Genomic DNA, 18690 nt, shown 5'->3' on the forward strand with positions numbered 1-18690 from the left:
ACGTAAAAAACAAAAACAAACAAATTCACATCAAAAGAAACATATGTATATTGAAGCTCGGAGTACGGGGGAAGCTCCGGGTTTTGGAGGGATAAGTTTTTAGCTCAGCTAAAACTTGTTCCGGGAACAAGCTCCCTGGGAATAAGTTCCGCGAACCGCGCTCGTGAGGACAAGGCCTCAGATCGACCTCAACGGTGAACACAATGATTCCTCCATCCCGGTTAGCATTTTAACTTCGGAGAATATCCCTGAAAAATTCTGCGTAAACTTTTCAGAGAATCTGTGCGCCGACTTTTAAAAAATATTGATTGAAATTGAAGCATTAACATTGGTTTGCAACGTTGCAATTGAGGTAAATGAGCTCCTCTTCACGTGGAACCATCGATATTGGAGTTCCTTTACGGCAGGCGTGGGTGTAAGTATGTTGCAGCGTCGCCGGATTGAAGGCGCGTCAAACTGCGAAGATGTCTTGACCGCCCTGCCAACTCTGAAGGGTGGGACGAACGCCCAAATTGCTGCGAAACTTAGACGATGCGTCATTATTTATGACTCCCTTCTCATTTTTACAGTACAAAACAAAAATAACTATCCTAATAACTAAGATTTAAAATCAGGGACCGTTATTTATTTTCGGTAAAAAGAAAAAAAGGAAAATAGGACTAAATATAATATCGCGACGAAATTTCCCATGACTTCAATTGAAATCGTTCATAATATTATTGTAAATTTTTCAGAGAATCTGTTCGTATTTTATAAAAAAAATTGATTGAAATTGAAGCATTATCTGTGAATTGCAATGTTGCAATCGAGGGAAATAAGCTCCTCTTCGCGTGGAACCATCGAAATTTCCGTTCGTTTATGGCAGCCATCCCCAACTATCGATATTTAAGTTCGTTTAGGGCAGGCTTGACATACAACTATTTGACCACGGGTGTAAGCATGTTGCAGCTTCGCCGGATTGAAGGCGCGTCAAACTGCGAAGATTTCTTGACCGCCCTGCCAACTCCATCACGTGGGTCAAACGCTAAAATCTCTGGTACATCAAGACGGTGCGTCATTATTTATGTCTCCCATCTATTTTTCACCATCAAAAACAAAAATAACTATCCAAATAACTAAGATTTTGAAACAGGGATCGTCGTTTATTTTCGCTTAAAAGAAAAAAGAAAAATAGGACTAAATATAATATCGCGACGTAATTTCCCATGACTTCAATTGAAATTTTTCATAAAATTGTTGTAAATTTTCAGATAATCTGTGTGTATCTTTTCTTATTAATTAAAATTGAAGCATTAACTGTAGTTTGCAACGTTGCAATCGAGGAAAAGAGGCTCCTTTTCGCGTGGAACCATCCATATTTGAGTTCTTTTACGGAAGGCGTGACATACAACTTTTTGACCAAGGGTGTAAGCATATCGCAGCTTCGCCGGATTGAAGGTTCGTCAAACTGCGAGGATGTCTTGACCGCCCTGCCAACACTGGCGGGTTAGATGAACGCTTAAATCGCTGGGACACCTATACGATGCGTCTTTATTTATGACTCCCATCTAATTTTCACGATAAAAACAAAAATAACACTCCTAATAACTAAGACTTCAAATCAGGGACCGTCGTTTATTTCCGGTAAAAAGAAAAAAAGGAAAATAGGACTAAATATAATATCGCGACGAAATTTCTAATGACTTCAATTGAAATCGTTTATTATATTATTGTAAATTTTTCAGAGAATCTGTTCGTACTTTTAATTAATATTGATTGAAATTGAAGCACTATCTGTGAATTTCAACGTTGCAATCGAGGGAAATAAGCTCCTTTTCGCGTGGAACCATCGATATTTCAGTTCGTTTATGGCAGGCGTGACATACAACTATTTGACCACGGGTGTAAGCTTGTTGCAGCTTCGCCGGATTGAAGGCGCGTCAAACTGCGGAGATGTCTTGACCGCCCTGCCAACTCTGAAGGGTCGGACGAACGCTAAAATCGCTGCTACACATAGGCGGTTCTACGGGGGTGCCAGTGGGTGCCAGGCACCCCCAAGCAAAAATTCAGTACGGGTATCGGAGCCGTGAAATTATACTGCTTTTAAAGATTTGCTGACACTGAGAAAAAATCTCAGCAATTAATTGAAAATTTTTTAAACAGAATTAATATTGATACCCGTGTTTTACAAAGATTCTATTGTTTTGTTATGGTAAGATTGTAATTTTGATGGAAAGTTTTGCTAAAAATTTTCTACATTGAATTTATAGGTATTTAAGTAGAGAGGAAGGAGAGAAAAAGAGAAAGGAGGGTAGGAAAGGGTCAAAACTTGAGGGCCGAAACTTAGGCCTCTCCTGATTGACCGTCCCCCCGACATTTTCCACCTCTGGGCACCCCCAAGCATGAAGGTCTAGAACCGCTTATGCTGCTACACCAAGACGATGCGTCATTTTTTATGACTCCCTTCTCATTTTCAGCATAATAAACAAAAACAACTATCCAAATAACGAAGATTTTGAAATAGGGACCGTCGTTTACTATCGGTAAAAAAAAAGAAGGAAACTAGGACTAAATATAATATCGTGACGTAATTTCCCGTGACTTCAATTAAATTCGTTCATAAAATTATCGGACATAAAATCTCAGGACAAATCAGTGGAATTTTCAGATGAAGATGCCCAAGATTATGTGGGTTATTACAACTTCTCAAAGGGACATTTGGCAACATTGAAACGGAGTTACGTTTCTTCGTGCGGGAAACGACAAATTAGGCTTTCACTGTACCGATTATTGAAAATGATAGACATAGCTATAGACAAAGATGACAAAAGGGATATGGATGAATCCTATTGGTGGATTTTGGTGATTGTAAAGGACAAATGAGGTTGGTAATAGACGAAGGTTGGCAACCCAAGAGAGACTATTTAGTTATTACATCATTTTTTCCCTTAGTCTTTAAGAACCACTCATTTCAACCAAAAGGATCTTTCTATACTCTTTATATCTGCTTTGTCTATAGCTTTGTCTATAAATTTTAATAATCGGCTTTCAGGAGTGGTTGTGCATGAATATTCGTCTAAAACTGCAAATTTTGATGAGTTCATTTCGACACGATATAACTGGGCAAGGTTCTTGACGATATGCTTTTCATAGTGCATTGGAAATCTAATTGTGCCGATGAGAGCAATACCTTATTTGTTGTATAATTTTCAAGGCCGGATTTGGGGGGTGGCCACATGGGCCGCGGCCCATGGGGGCAAATTTATGGGGTGGCAAATGTTGTACACTGGAAAAAAAAACACATTGGATCTAGAGTCCAGACTCTTAAAAAACATCGACAAGAAAAATACTCTTGATTCAGTCGGATTTTTTGTTAGATCAAGAACGAAGCCTCTTAATTTGAGCGTATTTCCTTTTGATTTAAGCAAAAATCTGATTGAATCATGAGTATTATTTCTTGTCAATGTTTTCAAAAATCTAGACTGTAGATCCAAAGCGTTTTTTTTTTTTTTTTTTTTTTTTTTTTTTTTCCAGTGTAATTTTTTTGCAGGTATCAAGAAAAAAAAACCTGATTTAGAAAAAAAATACAAACGAGAAAAGGCGAAAAAATCTCTCATTTCCTGAGAGTTAAATTGTAGTAATTTCTAATTTGTTCATCCTTCGGCGATATAAGTGACAGCGCCTTTCATTAGTCTAGTTTAGAGAGAAACCAAACACGCAATTTTGCCTGGAGCGGCGCGGCGACGCAGACAGCAGTGATGATGAGGACGTGAGACGGAAAGGAGAAGCCCTCGGCACGCAGGCAACACACATTAGGGCCTACGAGACTCCGTGGATACTTAACGCATTGCGTCAAAAACAGTGCGGTCAGCATCGGCGGTCGGCGTGAATCGCATAGCGCCTACAAGACTGTAGGGATACTTCACGCATTGCGCCAAACACAGTGCGGTTGGCGCGGTGACGGAAATTAAAATCATTAAACCACATTTATGTTTATTCTTTCATACATACTCTCGATAATTCGAAATTGAAGGGAATCGACTTTTTCTTCGAATTAGCGAGGTTTCGAAATAAAGAGAGTTCGAATTAAAGAGATTGATTTGGAGAAATTTCGAATTAGAGAGGTTCGAATGTAGAGAGGCAAATGGACGGATTTACGTCAAAAGGAACCAAAAATATCAGTTTATTTCTTTACGGAGGTAAAAATTACACTAAGTTATTATTGAGTATTAATTATTTATATTCAATTTTAAAACTATTAATTACATGTTTACATTTTGACAATCCTATCAGCTCTTTCAGACACCCAGGTACATAAACAGTTGACTTCGAATTGTAGAGGGAATGTACCAACTTATTTCGAATTATAGAGGGAGGAACATATGGACGTATTCCTATCAAACGGAACTAAGCGCCATAGGGTGAGGAAGGTAGAGGGGTGCTTGGACTGGAGGCGGAATCGGGCGTCCAGCTTATTCCGTCCTATACTCGCAATGCTTTTCCATGGCGCTTAGGTCCGTTTGACAGCACGCGCTATCCAGGATTCTAAATTCCTCAAAAGGAACTCAAATTGGCGCTTAGTTCCGTTTGATAGAAATATGTCCATATTTACTTCCCACACTTCGAATTACAGAGAGAATTTTCTTTGCAATTTCGAATTATAGAGGGCCGCGCCAGCTTAAAAATTTTGAAATAACGAGGGGAGAAAAATGCATTGATTTTCTTCGAATTATCGAGAGATTTTCAAGAGAAACGGACTTTCCTTCGAATTAACGAGGTTTTCGAATTATCGAGGTTCGAATTATCGAGAGTCCACTGTAATTTGTTCGTTCATTTCTTATGAATGAAAGGCCTTGTCCACTCAGAGATAGGTTTACGGGATTTAATTTTCGTGCAAAGTTCCGTGAACTTTTGCTATTGTTGACAGGTCTTTCACAAAAAATGTGTCCAACACGAGTAAACGCGTCTTACCCCTCCTCCTCCGGCACGTTCACTTGATGGTTTGTACCGATGTTTCAAAACGAACAAGAAGGGGCGGCAACTATAGTTGCCGCCCCTTCTTCTTTCTTATTCTTGAAAAACTGTTGTCTCACGAGAAAGTATTTCAAGAATTGAGTTACTTGTCCAATATCTGTTTGTCTATTAAACATGACAAAGCATAGTAAGATGATAGAGACATTTAAAATGTCCCAAGAAAGCTTTTGCTGAGTCATAATCAGTAAACTGTGCCCCTAAAAAACGCACACACGTACAAAAAATGTAATGAAAATGCAATGACAGAATAGGAGGTCAAAATCCTAAATTTATTATAGGAACAAGTCAATTACCAAAACTACCGATAAATAAGGGTATATAGCTATGAAAAAAAGCATGACTATTGCATGAGAAATCACTGCATCTGAAAATGTGAAAACGATCATTTATTATACAGATAAAGTATTCTAAAAGAAGTGCCAGTTAATCTTCTTCAAGTAACAAAATGTCAATATCTTTATGATTTGTTAAAAAAGCTCAAACTTTCATATATTTTTATAGGAATGTCACAATACCGCTTAAGTGTGTTTCAGTACTTAAAGTGTTTCTACCATGCAGCGCAGAGGTGGAACAATAGACTATTTTCCTCAAGAATGTTTGATCCAGAGGCGCATATGCAACAATAGTTCAAGGGGTCTTTATATTCTCCCTCGTTTTCCATTTCTTTGGCCATTCTTGTGACCAATGGAAGAATCACTGTATTCACTGTTGAGATCGATCTGGCTCGTAAAACACTCGATGCACATGGAAGATACAAAGAACTTTGCAATCGGAACTCCCAAGCAATATTAAACCTGAAAATCTTGTTGTGGTTTAAATATAGTTTTCCTGTAAATTACGGGATGTGTTTCAACCATTCACGGTGCTTTCAAGATGAAAACGAGCTTGACAAAATCACAGCAAGGCAAACCAGAAATGTGGCTATTTTCAGCCATACAACTTATGTTTAAATGTTGTTCAATATTTTTTATTTTTTGAAATTTTGTGAGAGCCGAAAATTTTGTATTGAAATTTTGAATAATTTACAGAGAAGTCTCACTTTAAGAATAAACGCCTCAAGGGTTGAAAGGCGTAACATGTGTACATATGGGTCAGGGATGGAATAGACCCAGATTATTGGGCAGCTCACGCTTTTATAGACTTGATGACGTCGCGGTAGGTCCGACTTCAAGTCTATACGCAATTGGCTGGCTATAATCAGTGGAACTGTCAGTTACAAGTCTAGTCATTAATTTTATAGGTGATGGCTGGATGATAGGATTAAAAAGACGAAAAGTGAGCAGAATCCAGCCATCCCTATTGAGAAGTATAAAAGTAAATAAAAATTTGGAGTTTGAGAATTAAATATGAGAAAGTGTTGACAAAGTGATTCAATATTTATTGAATATTTATATAATCGAAAGTTTATTTACTCGTTGCTACCAGAGGGAGTTTTGAAACAGTTTTAGAGAGTTAAATGAGACATTTTAAATGTTTTAAGATGGTAGTCTAATCTCACACGGTTCAAAATTTTCCAATGTGTTCATACAATTGTTGCGTTTATTCGAAAGAATCAGGCAACTCGGTCTGGTACCATCACAACCTGCATACCTGCGCGACGAGCACCTAGTACACCTTGCGGTGAATCTCCATCACTAATACCTGTTTAAAACAAATTATTGAAGTGATTGAGAAAATTAATAGCGTCTAAGATAAAACGAAACTCAAATTATTGAAGTGAATTGAGAAAATTAATAGCGTCTAAGATAAAACGAAACTCATCCAGACGTCAGTAAAATTCATTACATGGAAAAATTTTCATCGAATCGAAGAAATAATTTTTAAATTTTCATAGTAGATATCGCATCACAATTTTCTTCAATATGTTCACTTCTGTCAAGCAATCAATATGTTTTCAAGTACTGTTGTTGTCAATAAAAAGCCGCGGTACTTGATTGTTTCAAAATTCTATTCACAACAGTATTTAGTTTCAAAGAAATAGAAGAAGAAGAAGAAAAATGAGAAGAAGAAGAAAAAGGAGAAGAAGAAGAAAAAGGAGAAGAAAAAGAAGTGGTTGGACATGCTTTTGAAGAGTCAAATTTTGAAATGAACGTGTCAGGTCTTTAAAAAATGTTCAGGTACATCAAAACTCCAATTGGAATAGGTTCAAAATCCTAAGGTTGATCTTTGAGTGGTTTCTCGCAATGAGAGTATGTAGTTGTCTTTTGCAAGCCAGTCCTTTTTGCGTAATTTTCATAATTTTGATGTGGACTGGGTAAAAATCGTAGAGGTTAAGAGACCAACAAGAGGTGAAACCACCCGCCATTCTCTTTTTTCTCTCGTTCCTTCAGAGGCCATGCTAGCAATTTGCTCATTGCCACCATCGATAAAACTGAGAGAAAATTCTTTGCTATTTTTCCTCTACCAGTATAATCTTTGTACACAAAAATTGGCTTAGCTTTTTTAAGTATTGTAAAATATATGTATCAAATTATACATTCTTTTTTATATACAAGCAATCATACAAATTATGAGAAAAAGTCTAGAGTATCTTTTTAGGGTGAGTATGCTAACGCTCCTTTTTTTCGCCTAGGAGCTCCGTAATGTTATACGACGGCTGGACCAATCTCGAGTGGATCTTCCAGTATCCATACTCTGATTATATGGGTAATCTAAAGAAGTCTATAGACCTCTGCTTATGCTACCGCGCAACGCATCTTGCCTCGATCATAATTTGTACCTCAAGACAATAATGGAAAACATGTCAATCAATCACATAAACTGTAAAACCGTCATCTTTTGTAATTTACCTGTTCTGGTTTGAGTGACATTTGGAATCTCTGCATACAAACCAAAAATATATCTGGAGCAGGTTTTCCATTTTTGACTGCAGGATCACTTATTGTAACTATATGATGAAACATCCTTAAAAATTCTTGTAGTGGGTGGGTATTACATCGAAGAACTTTTCGTTGTTGCCAGTCGCAATGGCTATGGGCACTTTATGGGAGTAAAGATGCTTTACGAGTTTTTCTGCTCCTGTAGAAGACAGAAAAAAATTACTGTCAAAAGTTACCCGACTATTTCAGGTTTCACTAATCTTACCCTTTAATATGTAACCATACGATTATTGCGTTAACGCAGAACACATGAGGAACTAAGCGCTTGAGGAGTTGACCCGCGAAACGGTCAAAGGACCACGGCCGCCCCTAAGTGCCCATTAAAAAGACTCAACCGTGCTATAAACGATCCAATGGGTAATTTTGATTCGGCATTTTATGATGAATTTAATAGTTCAAACTGTAGGTGGATTCTGTCAGATTTCCAACAATTTTAACCGTCATATCACTCGTGATGTCGAGAGAAAAAATACCTTCCTGAGGGATTTACACGTTAAAAAAGGGAACAAAACCTAAATTGCGCCTTCTAATCTATATAAATAAAATTGTAAGGGTTGAAACCTTGTGATCCTTAATTCTGAGGAACCGCCGGCCGCCGGACCGATTTCCTTGATTTTTGTTGCAAACGAAAGCTGTTTGTGTCCAAATGATACCGAAAATCCGAAACTTTCAATATCTGCTCTTGAAAGTTTTCTTGAAGCTATTCAAACTTTTATCCCTAATCCCTCCCATGAGAGTGATCTCTGTGTGTATGCGTCCCTCTATGCAAGCTACTTGCTGATTGGTCCATCTCTCCTCACTTCTTAAGGGAGAGTTGTCAGCATGCACCAATCACTCTGTAGCAGCGCTGAAAGCTGACTGCTAACGCTCCATGAACATTCTACCTCTCCGTCCTGTTTGGATGAGTTTTCCCCAGCTTTTCGTCCAGTAAATCTGGAACGGGCCCATTTTGGTGGGAAGCACCCCCCATCATCCCCGTTCCGACCTTCCGATAGAATCTGTAACACATCCGTCTGTACGAGATAAATGAAAATCCTACTCCTGATTTTTGGCTGATACATTTTTCCTCTAGAGAGAGGCAGTGAAGTGACCGATGCCAATAGGTAGAACCCCCCCCCCCTCTTCCTCCTTCTCGAAGAATGTTCGACGCATTTTTTGGATGATGTTATTCAGCAATTATTTTTGCCTTCAAGTGGTTTTCTTAGCTCTGAAAGATCCATCCCCAAAATCATGAGACGAAGAGCGGTATAGTTGACTGTCTTACCTCCTTTCAAGCCTTTTATCTCCTAACTGCAGTTACTTTATTTTCATATTCGTCAGTTTTCAGTGATTATAAAGTTACCATGCCCGTAGTTGATCCTCCTTTCAAGCCTTTTAGCTCCTAACTGCTGTCAATCTTTTTCATATTCGTCAGTTTTCAGTGATTTTGAAGTTACTGTGCATTACCATCGACAATAAAACTTCATCGGCGATTACAAAGATTGGATTGACTAACTTTTCCCCGCATAGCTGAGCAGTATTGTTGGCGATGGGAACAGCAATCACTTCTCATTGATTGTTTTTAAGTTTTTCGTAAGTTGCTAGTTTTAAAAAGTACAATATTTTCAACATTTTTTAAGGTCGCGAGGTGACCTTTTGGCTCGCGGAACGAGCAATAATCACTCGCGAGGCGAGTGATCGGAGGTTTCAGGGGGCGGACCCCCTGACTAGGCGCAGAGGGGAGCGACACGAGCTGAAGCAGCTAGTATCTACAATATTTTTCCTCTGGCAATCGCAGTTACCACTTACCTGGCATGAATTCCATCGTAGATAACTTGTCAATGCACAATTTCTCATATTCTTCTAAATAACCCTCAGGTGTAATGTTTAAGCCGAAACTATCCACCAGAGACTTGGTTGAAAAATTTGTTCCTGAGATATCCCATTGCATGCTCTTTGTATACGTTTTATTAAACCTTGCAATTATTTCTGAATGGACGCTAAAATAAATACTCTCTGTATCTGGAAAAAAACGTATTTAAAACAAATGAGCTAGTCATCGAAAATTAATCGAAAAGCGAAATTAGAGGAAGTCAGGAAGAAATAGTCGCCCTGTTATAATGTTACAAAGAAGCTAGTAACATCTCGTTTCTGAGCAGCAAAATTAGCTTAAACATTTTTGATTTAAGAAAAAGAAAAGAGAGAGAGAGAGAGAGAAGGAGAGAGAGGGGGAGAGAGAGAGAGAGAGAAAATGTAAATCCCAATCGAACGATTTTTGATGCCTTTCGCAACGTGATGTAAACGAGAACTCAAAGAGTTAGCGCACACAGAATAAGCAAAGTTAATGTCAAATATCCGCGAAAAGTGGCAAATTTGCACGATTGCCAAATTATCATACACTACTGCTGATCGTTGATTATGGACACAATTTACGGAGGCAAAATATTGTAATTTGAATCACCGGACCCCTTTCGGCATTGACAATCCGCCGTTTCCTAGACAGAGAAACTTACTCGTATCTCCAATGAAAGGTTCTAGAAGTGACACAAACAATTCGTTTTGTCATATTCATATAAAAGCGCAATATCCGTCCTAAATATTCTTGATTTTGGAGTGTAATCAGACAAAACATCAGTGATATTTTCGGGTAAAAATGTCCAAGAGTTTCTGTGTGAAAATACAAATTCACGATTGGAAATTTTCAACGCTGAAATAAAGTTACCCTTTTTCGTACAGAAAACGCCAGATCAACCTCAAACACACATACCAAAATATTTCAAAGTTTATTAAGGCTTAAGAGGAAAGCTTATATTTTTCTTTTTTCTAAAAACAAACTCAACATTAATCGAGCAACTAAAATCAAATTGTCTATTTATATTTGGCGGAGAAAACGTCTTAGTTTATTTCCTGTTTGAACAGGTTAAAAAAGATTCATTTCAAGATTTTCGAAGAAAATATTAAAGCGTTTCTAGGAACTTTTACGACCTTAAAATGTCTTTAAGTGGAGGTCCCCCACCCCCCCCCCAAAAAAAAACCCCGTAAAACAAACGCACCGACTATATGATACAAACTTACCGAACAAAAGTCCATCCATATCAAAAATAACAGCTTGCACTCGGTGAAATAAGCTTTCTCTTGAAGATGCAGAATTTTTTAGAACACAAAATACTACGGTGAATAAGACAATGTAGTTCATGTTTTCTATTTTACTTACTAAAACGGAAGCACAATATCCATGTTACTATACTGCATACTAAAAATTTTGGGAGTGCAACGTCAAACCAGGTCTCCTAACATTGATGCAAGTCTTATATAGATGAAAAGATTTATCACTCTAAACTTTAATGGAGCTTTAAGACACACACTGATAAAAATATTTGTGTTTCTTAAGTTACTTTTGGTGTGTTACTGTGTTAATTTTTCTGAGTTACCTCACATGAGGTTCATTCACTCATGATACCATTTCTCACTTCTTAGTCTTCTTCCTCAAAAATGGTATTAATCCATGACTCCATACAAACTAGCTTTACATATCGATGAAGAAGCATTTGCGAGTTTGAAGGATCTTATGAAATTGTTTTGATTGTTATTTGTTTAGATTAAAAGATTTCCAAGTAACAATTGCTATGGACGATCGGATCCTTACATTGAAGCTTTTAGAGATGCAAGTCTTTCATAGGTAGGAACTTTACTCTGCATGAGAATGCTTCCCTAAAAACCAGCCAATACATTAGTGTACCTTCATGTATTAATGCACCTATCTAAATTAGACATGAAGAGCATGTTGTATTTTTTGTAAGGAGCCAAAAATGTGACAGGAAACGTCGATTACAAAACTGTTGCTTCCTTGATGTCCTGCAGGCTAGTTTCATCTGTCCTACTATTCTGCCGTGCCAAGGAAAAACGCCGTATGAACATTCGAGAGTTGCCAAATTTCCTTCGATAAAATGTTTATTTTTGAGGAAAATTATGAATATTTTTCCTTAAATCTTTAGAAACTTCGGGTGATATTGTGAACAAAATTATGTGAAAAATTGGAAGAAAAATATTGACAAATTTTCTAGAGAATTCGTGATTTACCAAAGGAAATTTGGCAACGCCTGAAGGCTCATACGGCGTTCTTTCTTACCACGGCAGTATTGGCTATACCAGCAAATAATTTACTTCTATCAGACTTTACATGTACGCTCATTTTGATGAGTTAACGGTAAGAGATAAAAATGCATCACTCAAACTTCTTTACGAATTGCTCAATTAAACAATGTAATAATTTAATCTATTTTCTTAGGGGTTTCAGCACAAAGTGAAATTCAATGACTCTTGTTCATTTTTGTTATTATTTTTTGTTTAAAACTTAAATCGAATGTGCATTAGATTAATACATCTGTTGGTACATTTAGCAACCTCAGTATGAAATAAATTCATTGATTACTGATATCGAGAATTCCAGATAAGTAATCTCATTTTTTCCATTCTTTTATCTCAGTGCATTGCGCCTACACTTTTTTGTAGAGAAATTGTGAGAAACAAACTTTTGAGTCTATGAAATGTGTTCATTATGGTCCCTGTGAATAAATTACTCTACCCGACTTGCCTTTCCGGTAAAATGGGGGATTTCTTTATTTTTCGTTTAAGACCCAAATACTATGAAAACTCCGAATTTTTTGCTGTGTTTTTGAATAATTGATACAATTCTATAAATCAGAAAAATCTTCCAAAACAATGCACATTTTTGACCTATCTTTCAATTTACAAAGAATACGTTCAGTTCTTATTTTATGGCTTTTCTTTAAGTTTGCTTTTACGATTATTCAATTTCCGATTCACGTTATAAAAACCGAGTTAGAAAGAGAAATTATGTTGCTAAAACACGAGGTGATTCCTGATTACATTAGTTCCGTACCAAATCAAACTTTGAAGGTAACTCCTGTTTTATGTACTTATTTAACTTGACGTTTCACCAAACATATATTAGCTCTATAATTGCATGGGTATATTTTACATGAGAAGAACACAGTCTGCGACCAACAAACGCTCCACTGATCTCTGAGTTAAGGTAACCAGAGGCTATCAAACCAAAGTTCCTTCATTTTTTGTGTATGCAATACGGGTACCAATTAAGCACGAACAGTTGCATTCGGAATTCATCATGAAACTTAGCATCTCTGTCTTATATATCGGGAAATCCATAAAATATGATTAAACTTTTCTCTTTCTTTTTCTATTTTTTTCTGATTTTGTACGAAGCACTAAAGTGTTTAGAGCAACTAAATTATTATGATTTTGTTCCGTTGGACGGACAACTAGGCACAGGAGTTTCTATATGTTTGACGTAACCAGAAAAAATAATATCAATGAATAAAATTAAAAAAATTCTATTGTGTACATAGAATGCTATTGTAATTATAAAACATCAATACACAGACTCGGACTAATTTTCTTTACTCAAATTCTACGTAATAGAAACATAGAGATCATAATGAAGCATAAACTTTTGCATAACATTGAGAAGTATCAGAGAGAAAGCCACCATAGCCTAAGTCTAAGAGCAACCAAGTTTTCCTTTTCACTTGTGTGCCATCGTTTATTTTTGACCTAAAAGTAACCAAAAATTATATTTTAGAAATTTCCAAGATTTACCATTTTACGCAAAGCTCTTCAGCCTTTGAGGCCGGTCGAATCATGCTTATTTTTGAATCTAGGTGACGTGGATATCAAATGAAACTGGTGAGAAGATTATATCAAATTTTGGCAATGTCATTAGACCCCAAGACCTAATCAACATACCTACCGTTGAGTGGAAAGCAGAGCCGAACACAAATTATACAATAATAATTTCAGGTAAACTGTCTAAGTTACTTCAAGAATCCAAATTTTAATTTGGAGCAACCCCCCCCCTCCCCCCTAGGGTCTCCTATTGCGTAAATCTACTCGCGATTACTATACGCAGAAAATACGAGCACTCCAGTTTTCGGTAGCTTAATGGCGCGGCGTTACAACATTTTTTTGCAGATTGAGACTGACTGCAGTCATGGTACAGTAAATTATTAAAACTATGTTTATCTGTCACATAACACAAATGAGAACGTATACCTATTTTAAATTGGATGAAAAACAGGACATGAATAAATTACTCCCGTACCGTTCACCTTTTGCCTTTGAAATTGTAGAGAAGAAACAATTACTCATAAAATATTTTGAAAAAAAAAACGTGAACAAGGGGCGTGTGTTTAAAATTATAATTATAGTCGCATGGTAAAAATCACGTAGTATATCATTTATTTAATCAGTGAAAAGGCTTGAAATAACTCCTTATTCTTTGTCATATAGCGCAGCATTCCTACGTGTCATTTTAAAGGGATAAAATGTCCAGGGTTTTACATTGAATCCTTGTATTGCTTAGTATTTAAAGAAGAGTATGAAATTTGTAATGAACCTCTTATTTTTTAATGATTTCATTCCTCGTATCCATCCGCTCGTATTTTTTCTCTGTAGGTTTCGTCTCGGTTGACAGGGGTAAATAATTGCATTACATTAATATTTTTGAAAAATCATACACTGAAAAAAAAGATTGGTAGAATTTACCATTCATTCACGCTGTATTTCACACAGCGTGAAGAGATGGTAAATTCTACCGATCTTCAAGTCTATTCTGCTAGAGGAATGATTACCTGTACCAGTATATAGTAACGTTTACCTTTCTTCTGGCAGAATTGACTCTGAATTAACACTGTGTGAAATACAGCGTGAAGAAATGGTATATTCTGCCAATCTTTTTTTTTTTTTCAGTGTAAGGGCTGTGCATTTACCTCTCGGCCACCACTCTCTATTCTAAATTTTTTTAGGTCTCTGTGAAAATAAATGGTTTTGTTGTGTTTGTTCCCCTCTCATAGAAATCGATGCACCGTGCCGTTCCTCTCGGTATAAAGTTGAGAAGCAAGTTTGGTTAGTCGTAAACATTCCACAGACAAACATTTCTGCAGGAAAAACGTTGACCTCCTACGCAAGGCCAACACCGTGGGCAGACTCAGGTACGATAATTTTTCGCAAGGAATTTCAGCCCAGGCACATAGACCATGTAATCCATATTCGGGTTAAATATGCCCGATAACCGTAACCTAATAAAATCAGGCGATGAAACTTGATGAAAACACGTAACTGCAGCATTACCAACTTCATTGTGTATCAGTCACAATTCCAAGCCGTAGTTACACACTCAAATCATAGAGAAAATACTATGAAACTAAAGGACGTTTGGGGTGAGTTGTCATGGCTGAAATTTTAAGGTCATAATTTTAGAAAATTACATTCGCAGGTAACTGTTTTCGGGAAAAATGCGGTGTGTGATATCATTCAGAGTACTATGTCACTTACATCCACAAGACGGAAAGAGAGGTGTGTTGCAGGTGGTAGTGCGTTTGAAATACCTGACTAATCTTGTATATCACACTGACAGTTAGACGTGTGTTAGACGTGGCTTAACATATCAGCATTAAGTTTTTAACAGACATTCGTGCTCGAACACCTTACACTCGTCCAACACCACCGAAAAATCGGCCGAGAGCAAAAAGTTGATACCGCGGCAGAAGAAGGTCCAGCCATTTCAAGCGGAGACGGTGACTTCGGATTCTTGGTCCTTTAAATGGACTACATTTTGCAATTTGGAACTATACATTCTAGCCCGGTTTAAAAACAACGTATGTGCCATTAGTTTCCCTATGCACTTAAGCGTTTTTCCAGAAGAGCCAGCATTTATAGTTCCAAATTGCAAAATGCAGTCCAAATGGCGTTTTACACAACTTTTCCCGCCCTTTTGCTCTTCCACTAGTACTTTCCAGCCTCCCCTGCTCATCTAAGGTGGTTAAATTCTCCTGCCAGTATCAGACTGTCGATTTTTGCTAATTTCTCAGTGGTGCTGAATGAAAATTCAGTGTTCGCGAATAGTTATTTGCTCAACATCTCCCAGAAAGCTCTGTCACAGTAAACAAATTAGTGCCAGCCGGTGCGTGAATTTTAAATGAACATTTTGTGACTTCTAAAACAATTTTTTGCATCATGTATATCACTTCTTGAAGAATCCAACGATTCATTATTGAACCGATACCGTGGGCTTATTGATATTTTTACATGTTGACATTGAAACTGCAAGAACGTTTATCTTGTTTGGGGTGTTTTCAATGTAACTGCTCCCATTTTATACTATCGAAAAGGAACAAACCAACGTTAGTGATTAACATTATTACAAAGTATTTTTCACATAGATAAGAAAAATCAGGGAATTTTTCAAGAAATGAGTACCATTTTCCCATTTAAAAAATAAAGTAGGACGGAAGTCCGCATTGTCGCAAACCAAGATACCCGCTCCTGCGGTTTCATCATCTACATGAAACTAACTTTCCTCTCCATACCTACGATGTACTACTACATGCAATCAACTGCATTTCATAGTTAATCATTGCCGTATACTTAAGCATGTAATTAACTAAGATTTTATACTCCCAGGAGAAATAAGAGTGCAAGTTAGCGTGTACAAGCAGCATAAGCCTGGAATTGACTGGAGTTGGGTACCGCGGCTTTATGAAAAGTAAGTAAAACACTAAAGAATGAGCATGGGGATTGATTAAAAAATCGAGCTTCAAGCTAAAATAAACAAGTAATATATTTCAAACTATATGAACATTTATGAAAAATAATACAAAACTTACAAGAAACAAAGCAAACGTTGCGACTGCGTTACTTGTTTATTTTGGCTTGTTGCTCGATTTTTTAATGAATTACCATGTTCCATACAGCTTAGCCAGTCCAATTTGGCAAAAACATGTATTTAAGAATGAGTATGATCAATTTGGGCAAATACCATGGTTTCTTCCAAGCTTCGTCAAATACTGTTACACGCATTTGCACGTACTGGTTGGCTCGACTTAGAGCTCTGATGAAAGAAAAGTGGATGAAACCATAGTATGCACTACCGTGCACGGAGAAAAAAACTTCGTGCGTGGGACCCGAAGTTGAGGTCATATGGATCTCTGAAGTTTTCGGATCACGTATCTAAAAACTTGAGGTCCAGCTGCCAAAGTTCGAGTTAGACATCTGAAGTACTTCGATATATACCGAAGGGTTCGGGTCACACATCTGAAGTACTCCGGTGCATACCGAAGTGCCTCGATGTCTGACCCAAACCTCGGCAGCTCGACCTCAAGTTTTCGGATGCGTGATCCGAAAACTTCAGAGATCCATATGACCTCAACTTCGGGTCCCATGCACGAAGTTTTTTTCTCCGTGCACGAGGAAACACATTTCTTAACTAGAAAATTGCACTTTTATTCGATAATTAGTGGGTCTGGACTCTCTGGATTGCAGTACATGGAAAAGTCAAGCTACACCTGGTCAACTCAAGGAGAGCAGGAGGGCTCAAAAAGTTTTAGAGTTTTTCTAGAGTCATAATGAACACGCATACATATGGGTCGCATTATAGAATTCTTTGGCGCTCAATGACCCCTGACCTCGAGCGACCTAACGCGTCAGGAATGAAACGGTACGGGAGATCATGGATGCCAAAATAGACCATCGTGCAAGACATATGACGAAACAGCTCATTTGATATGGTCATGTTCAGAGAATGGCAGGAGTCAGATTGCCGAAGAAGGTCCTTGATTGGGTTCCTCCTATGAGAAGGCGCAGAGGGCGCCAATGCGCGGTTGGAGGGATGGGATTGAAGCAAAAATATTAAGGTGCTCAATTACCAGAGAGAGGGCAATGGAGGTTAGGTGTCGTAGGGCGTGGTAATGAACCAAATTTAAAAATCTATGGCGCGTTAGAAAGCTGAGAGTATTGACTACTTAACGCTGTTTACAAATGTCCTCCATCAGTCTTAGTATAGAAGAAATTGATTACTATCCAGACGACCCTCATATAACTCACAATAATCAAAACACGATTCTGGACTAGCATAACTGTCCATTTCTGTGCTAGAAAAGCAGTGGTCCTTTTTTCATTTATACTTCGTTGTAACATGCATATGTATAAACTCACTGAAAAAGCTACATCCAGATTATATGAGGGTATACGCGCCATATTATGTGAATTAATAAATAAATGAGACTAGTTTTAATTTTCGCATCTTTTTTTCTTTATATTACAGAGCTTCAGACCGATCTCGTGAATGCTTCTCTTCAAAGAACTTCACCCAAAAGTACGGTATGAGTGACGTCATAGCTCTCAACTTCTTCCTCACTGAATGGAACCCGAAAGTGACTTATCCTGAGGACGAATACGAATCTTACGAGGATGAAGCCCAATGGTTATGAAATAAAATAAATATCAGTAACAATAGCAAGGATGAGGACCAAATCAATATTTTTATTGAGAATAATCCTTTGCTAGGGGGGGAGGGGGAGTGGAGATTTTTTCATAGGATAGAATTAGTGTGTATAAAGTTTATGTGAGTAATTTTAGTTTTCATAATTTATCGTGAATTTGAGTTTTATTGTGCGAGTTTCAATTGCTCGGTTCTTTAATTTATTTCCTATTTTATATTTTGGTTAATAATTCGTACTGTACTTTAAATCAGAATGAGGCACAAGTTCATACTGTCCAGAAATTTTATAATAAAGCCAAATGGATTACGTGCTGCAATGAGGAACTGCTGTTTCTGGCTCATACATTAAAACACCCATCTGCATGAGGAAGCTAATTGAAAGTGCATCGTTTTTTAACGAGTCAAAAATAGCACTGCCTAATCGCAAATAAAATTCAAATTGCTTCTCTATTGTCTGTTTTCTATTATTTTAAGCAGTTTCAAGTTTGACATGAATTAGGT

General features: G+C 37.3%; 2 protein-coding genes across 4 annotated transcripts; one reads left to right on the forward strand and one right to left on the reverse strand.

The window, feature by feature from the left end:
- Window positions 1-4588: 4588 nt before the first annotated feature.
- On the reverse strand, window positions 4589-11549 carry LOC140224203 (uncharacterized). Its single transcript, XM_072297867.1, has 4 exons — window positions 10947-11549; window positions 9681-9893; window positions 7803-8031; window positions 4589-6654 (listed from the first exon to the last, which is right to left on the reverse strand). Exons 1-3 carry the CDS (start codon window positions 11065-11067, stop codon window positions 7919-7921), a joined length of 447 nt encoding a protein of 148 aa, XP_072153968.1. The 5' UTR covers window positions 11068-11549; the 3' UTR covers window positions 4589-6654; window positions 7803-7918.
- A 487-nt stretch (window positions 11550-12036) lies between these two features.
- Window positions 12037-18639, forward strand: LOC109033279 (protein D3). 3 transcript variants are annotated; one of them, XM_019045833.2, is made up of 5 exons: window positions 12037-12078; window positions 13574-13712; window positions 14765-14902; window positions 16374-16455; window positions 18013-18639. In XM_019045833.2, the coding sequence occupies exons 1-5, from the start codon at window positions 12052-12054 to the stop codon at window positions 18176-18178; spliced, it is 552 nt and encodes a 183-aa protein (XP_018901378.2). In that variant the 5' UTR covers window positions 12037-12051; the 3' UTR covers window positions 18179-18639. The 3 variants fall into 3 exon arrangements, with proteins under 3 accessions (XP_018901378.2, XP_072153957.1, XP_018901377.2); XM_019045832.2 differs by lacking the exon at window positions 12037-12078 and adding an exon at window positions 12341-12791; XM_072297856.1 differs by lacking the exons at window positions 12037-12078; window positions 14765-14902 and adding an exon at window positions 12334-12791.
- The last annotated feature ends 51 nt before the right edge of the window (window positions 18640-18690 follow it).

Source organism: Bemisia tabaci, chromosome 3 (assembly GCF_918797505.1).
Source record: "Bemisia tabaci chromosome 3, PGI_BMITA_v3".
Classification (NCBI taxonomy): Eukaryota; Metazoa; Arthropoda; class Insecta; order Hemiptera; family Aleyrodidae; genus Bemisia; species Bemisia tabaci.

Coding starts and splice junctions, on each gene's coding strand:
- LOC140224203 (XM_072297867.1), bottom strand. CDS start 11,067: ATGAACTACATTGTCTTATTCACCGTAGTATTTTGTGTTCTAAAAAAT. Junction 9,894..10,946: donor TATGGATGGACTTTTGTTCG/GTAAGTTTGTAT, acceptor GTTTTTTTCCAG/ATACAGAGAGTATTTATTTT. Junction 8,032..9,680: donor TACGATGGAATTCATGCCAG/GTAAGTGGTAAC, acceptor TGTCTTCTACAG/GAGCAGAAAAACTCGTAAAG.
- LOC109033279 (XM_019045832.2), top strand. CDS start 12,594: ATGCACATTTTTGACCTATCTTTCAATTTACAAAGAATACGTTCAGTT. Junction 13,713..14,764: donor TTATACAATAATAATTTCAG/GTAAACTGTCTA, acceptor CCCCTCTCATAG/AAATCGATGCACCGTGCCGT. Junction 14,903..16,373: donor AACACCGTGGGCAGACTCAG/GTACGATAATTT, acceptor TTATACTCCCAG/GAGAAATAAGAGTGCAAGTT.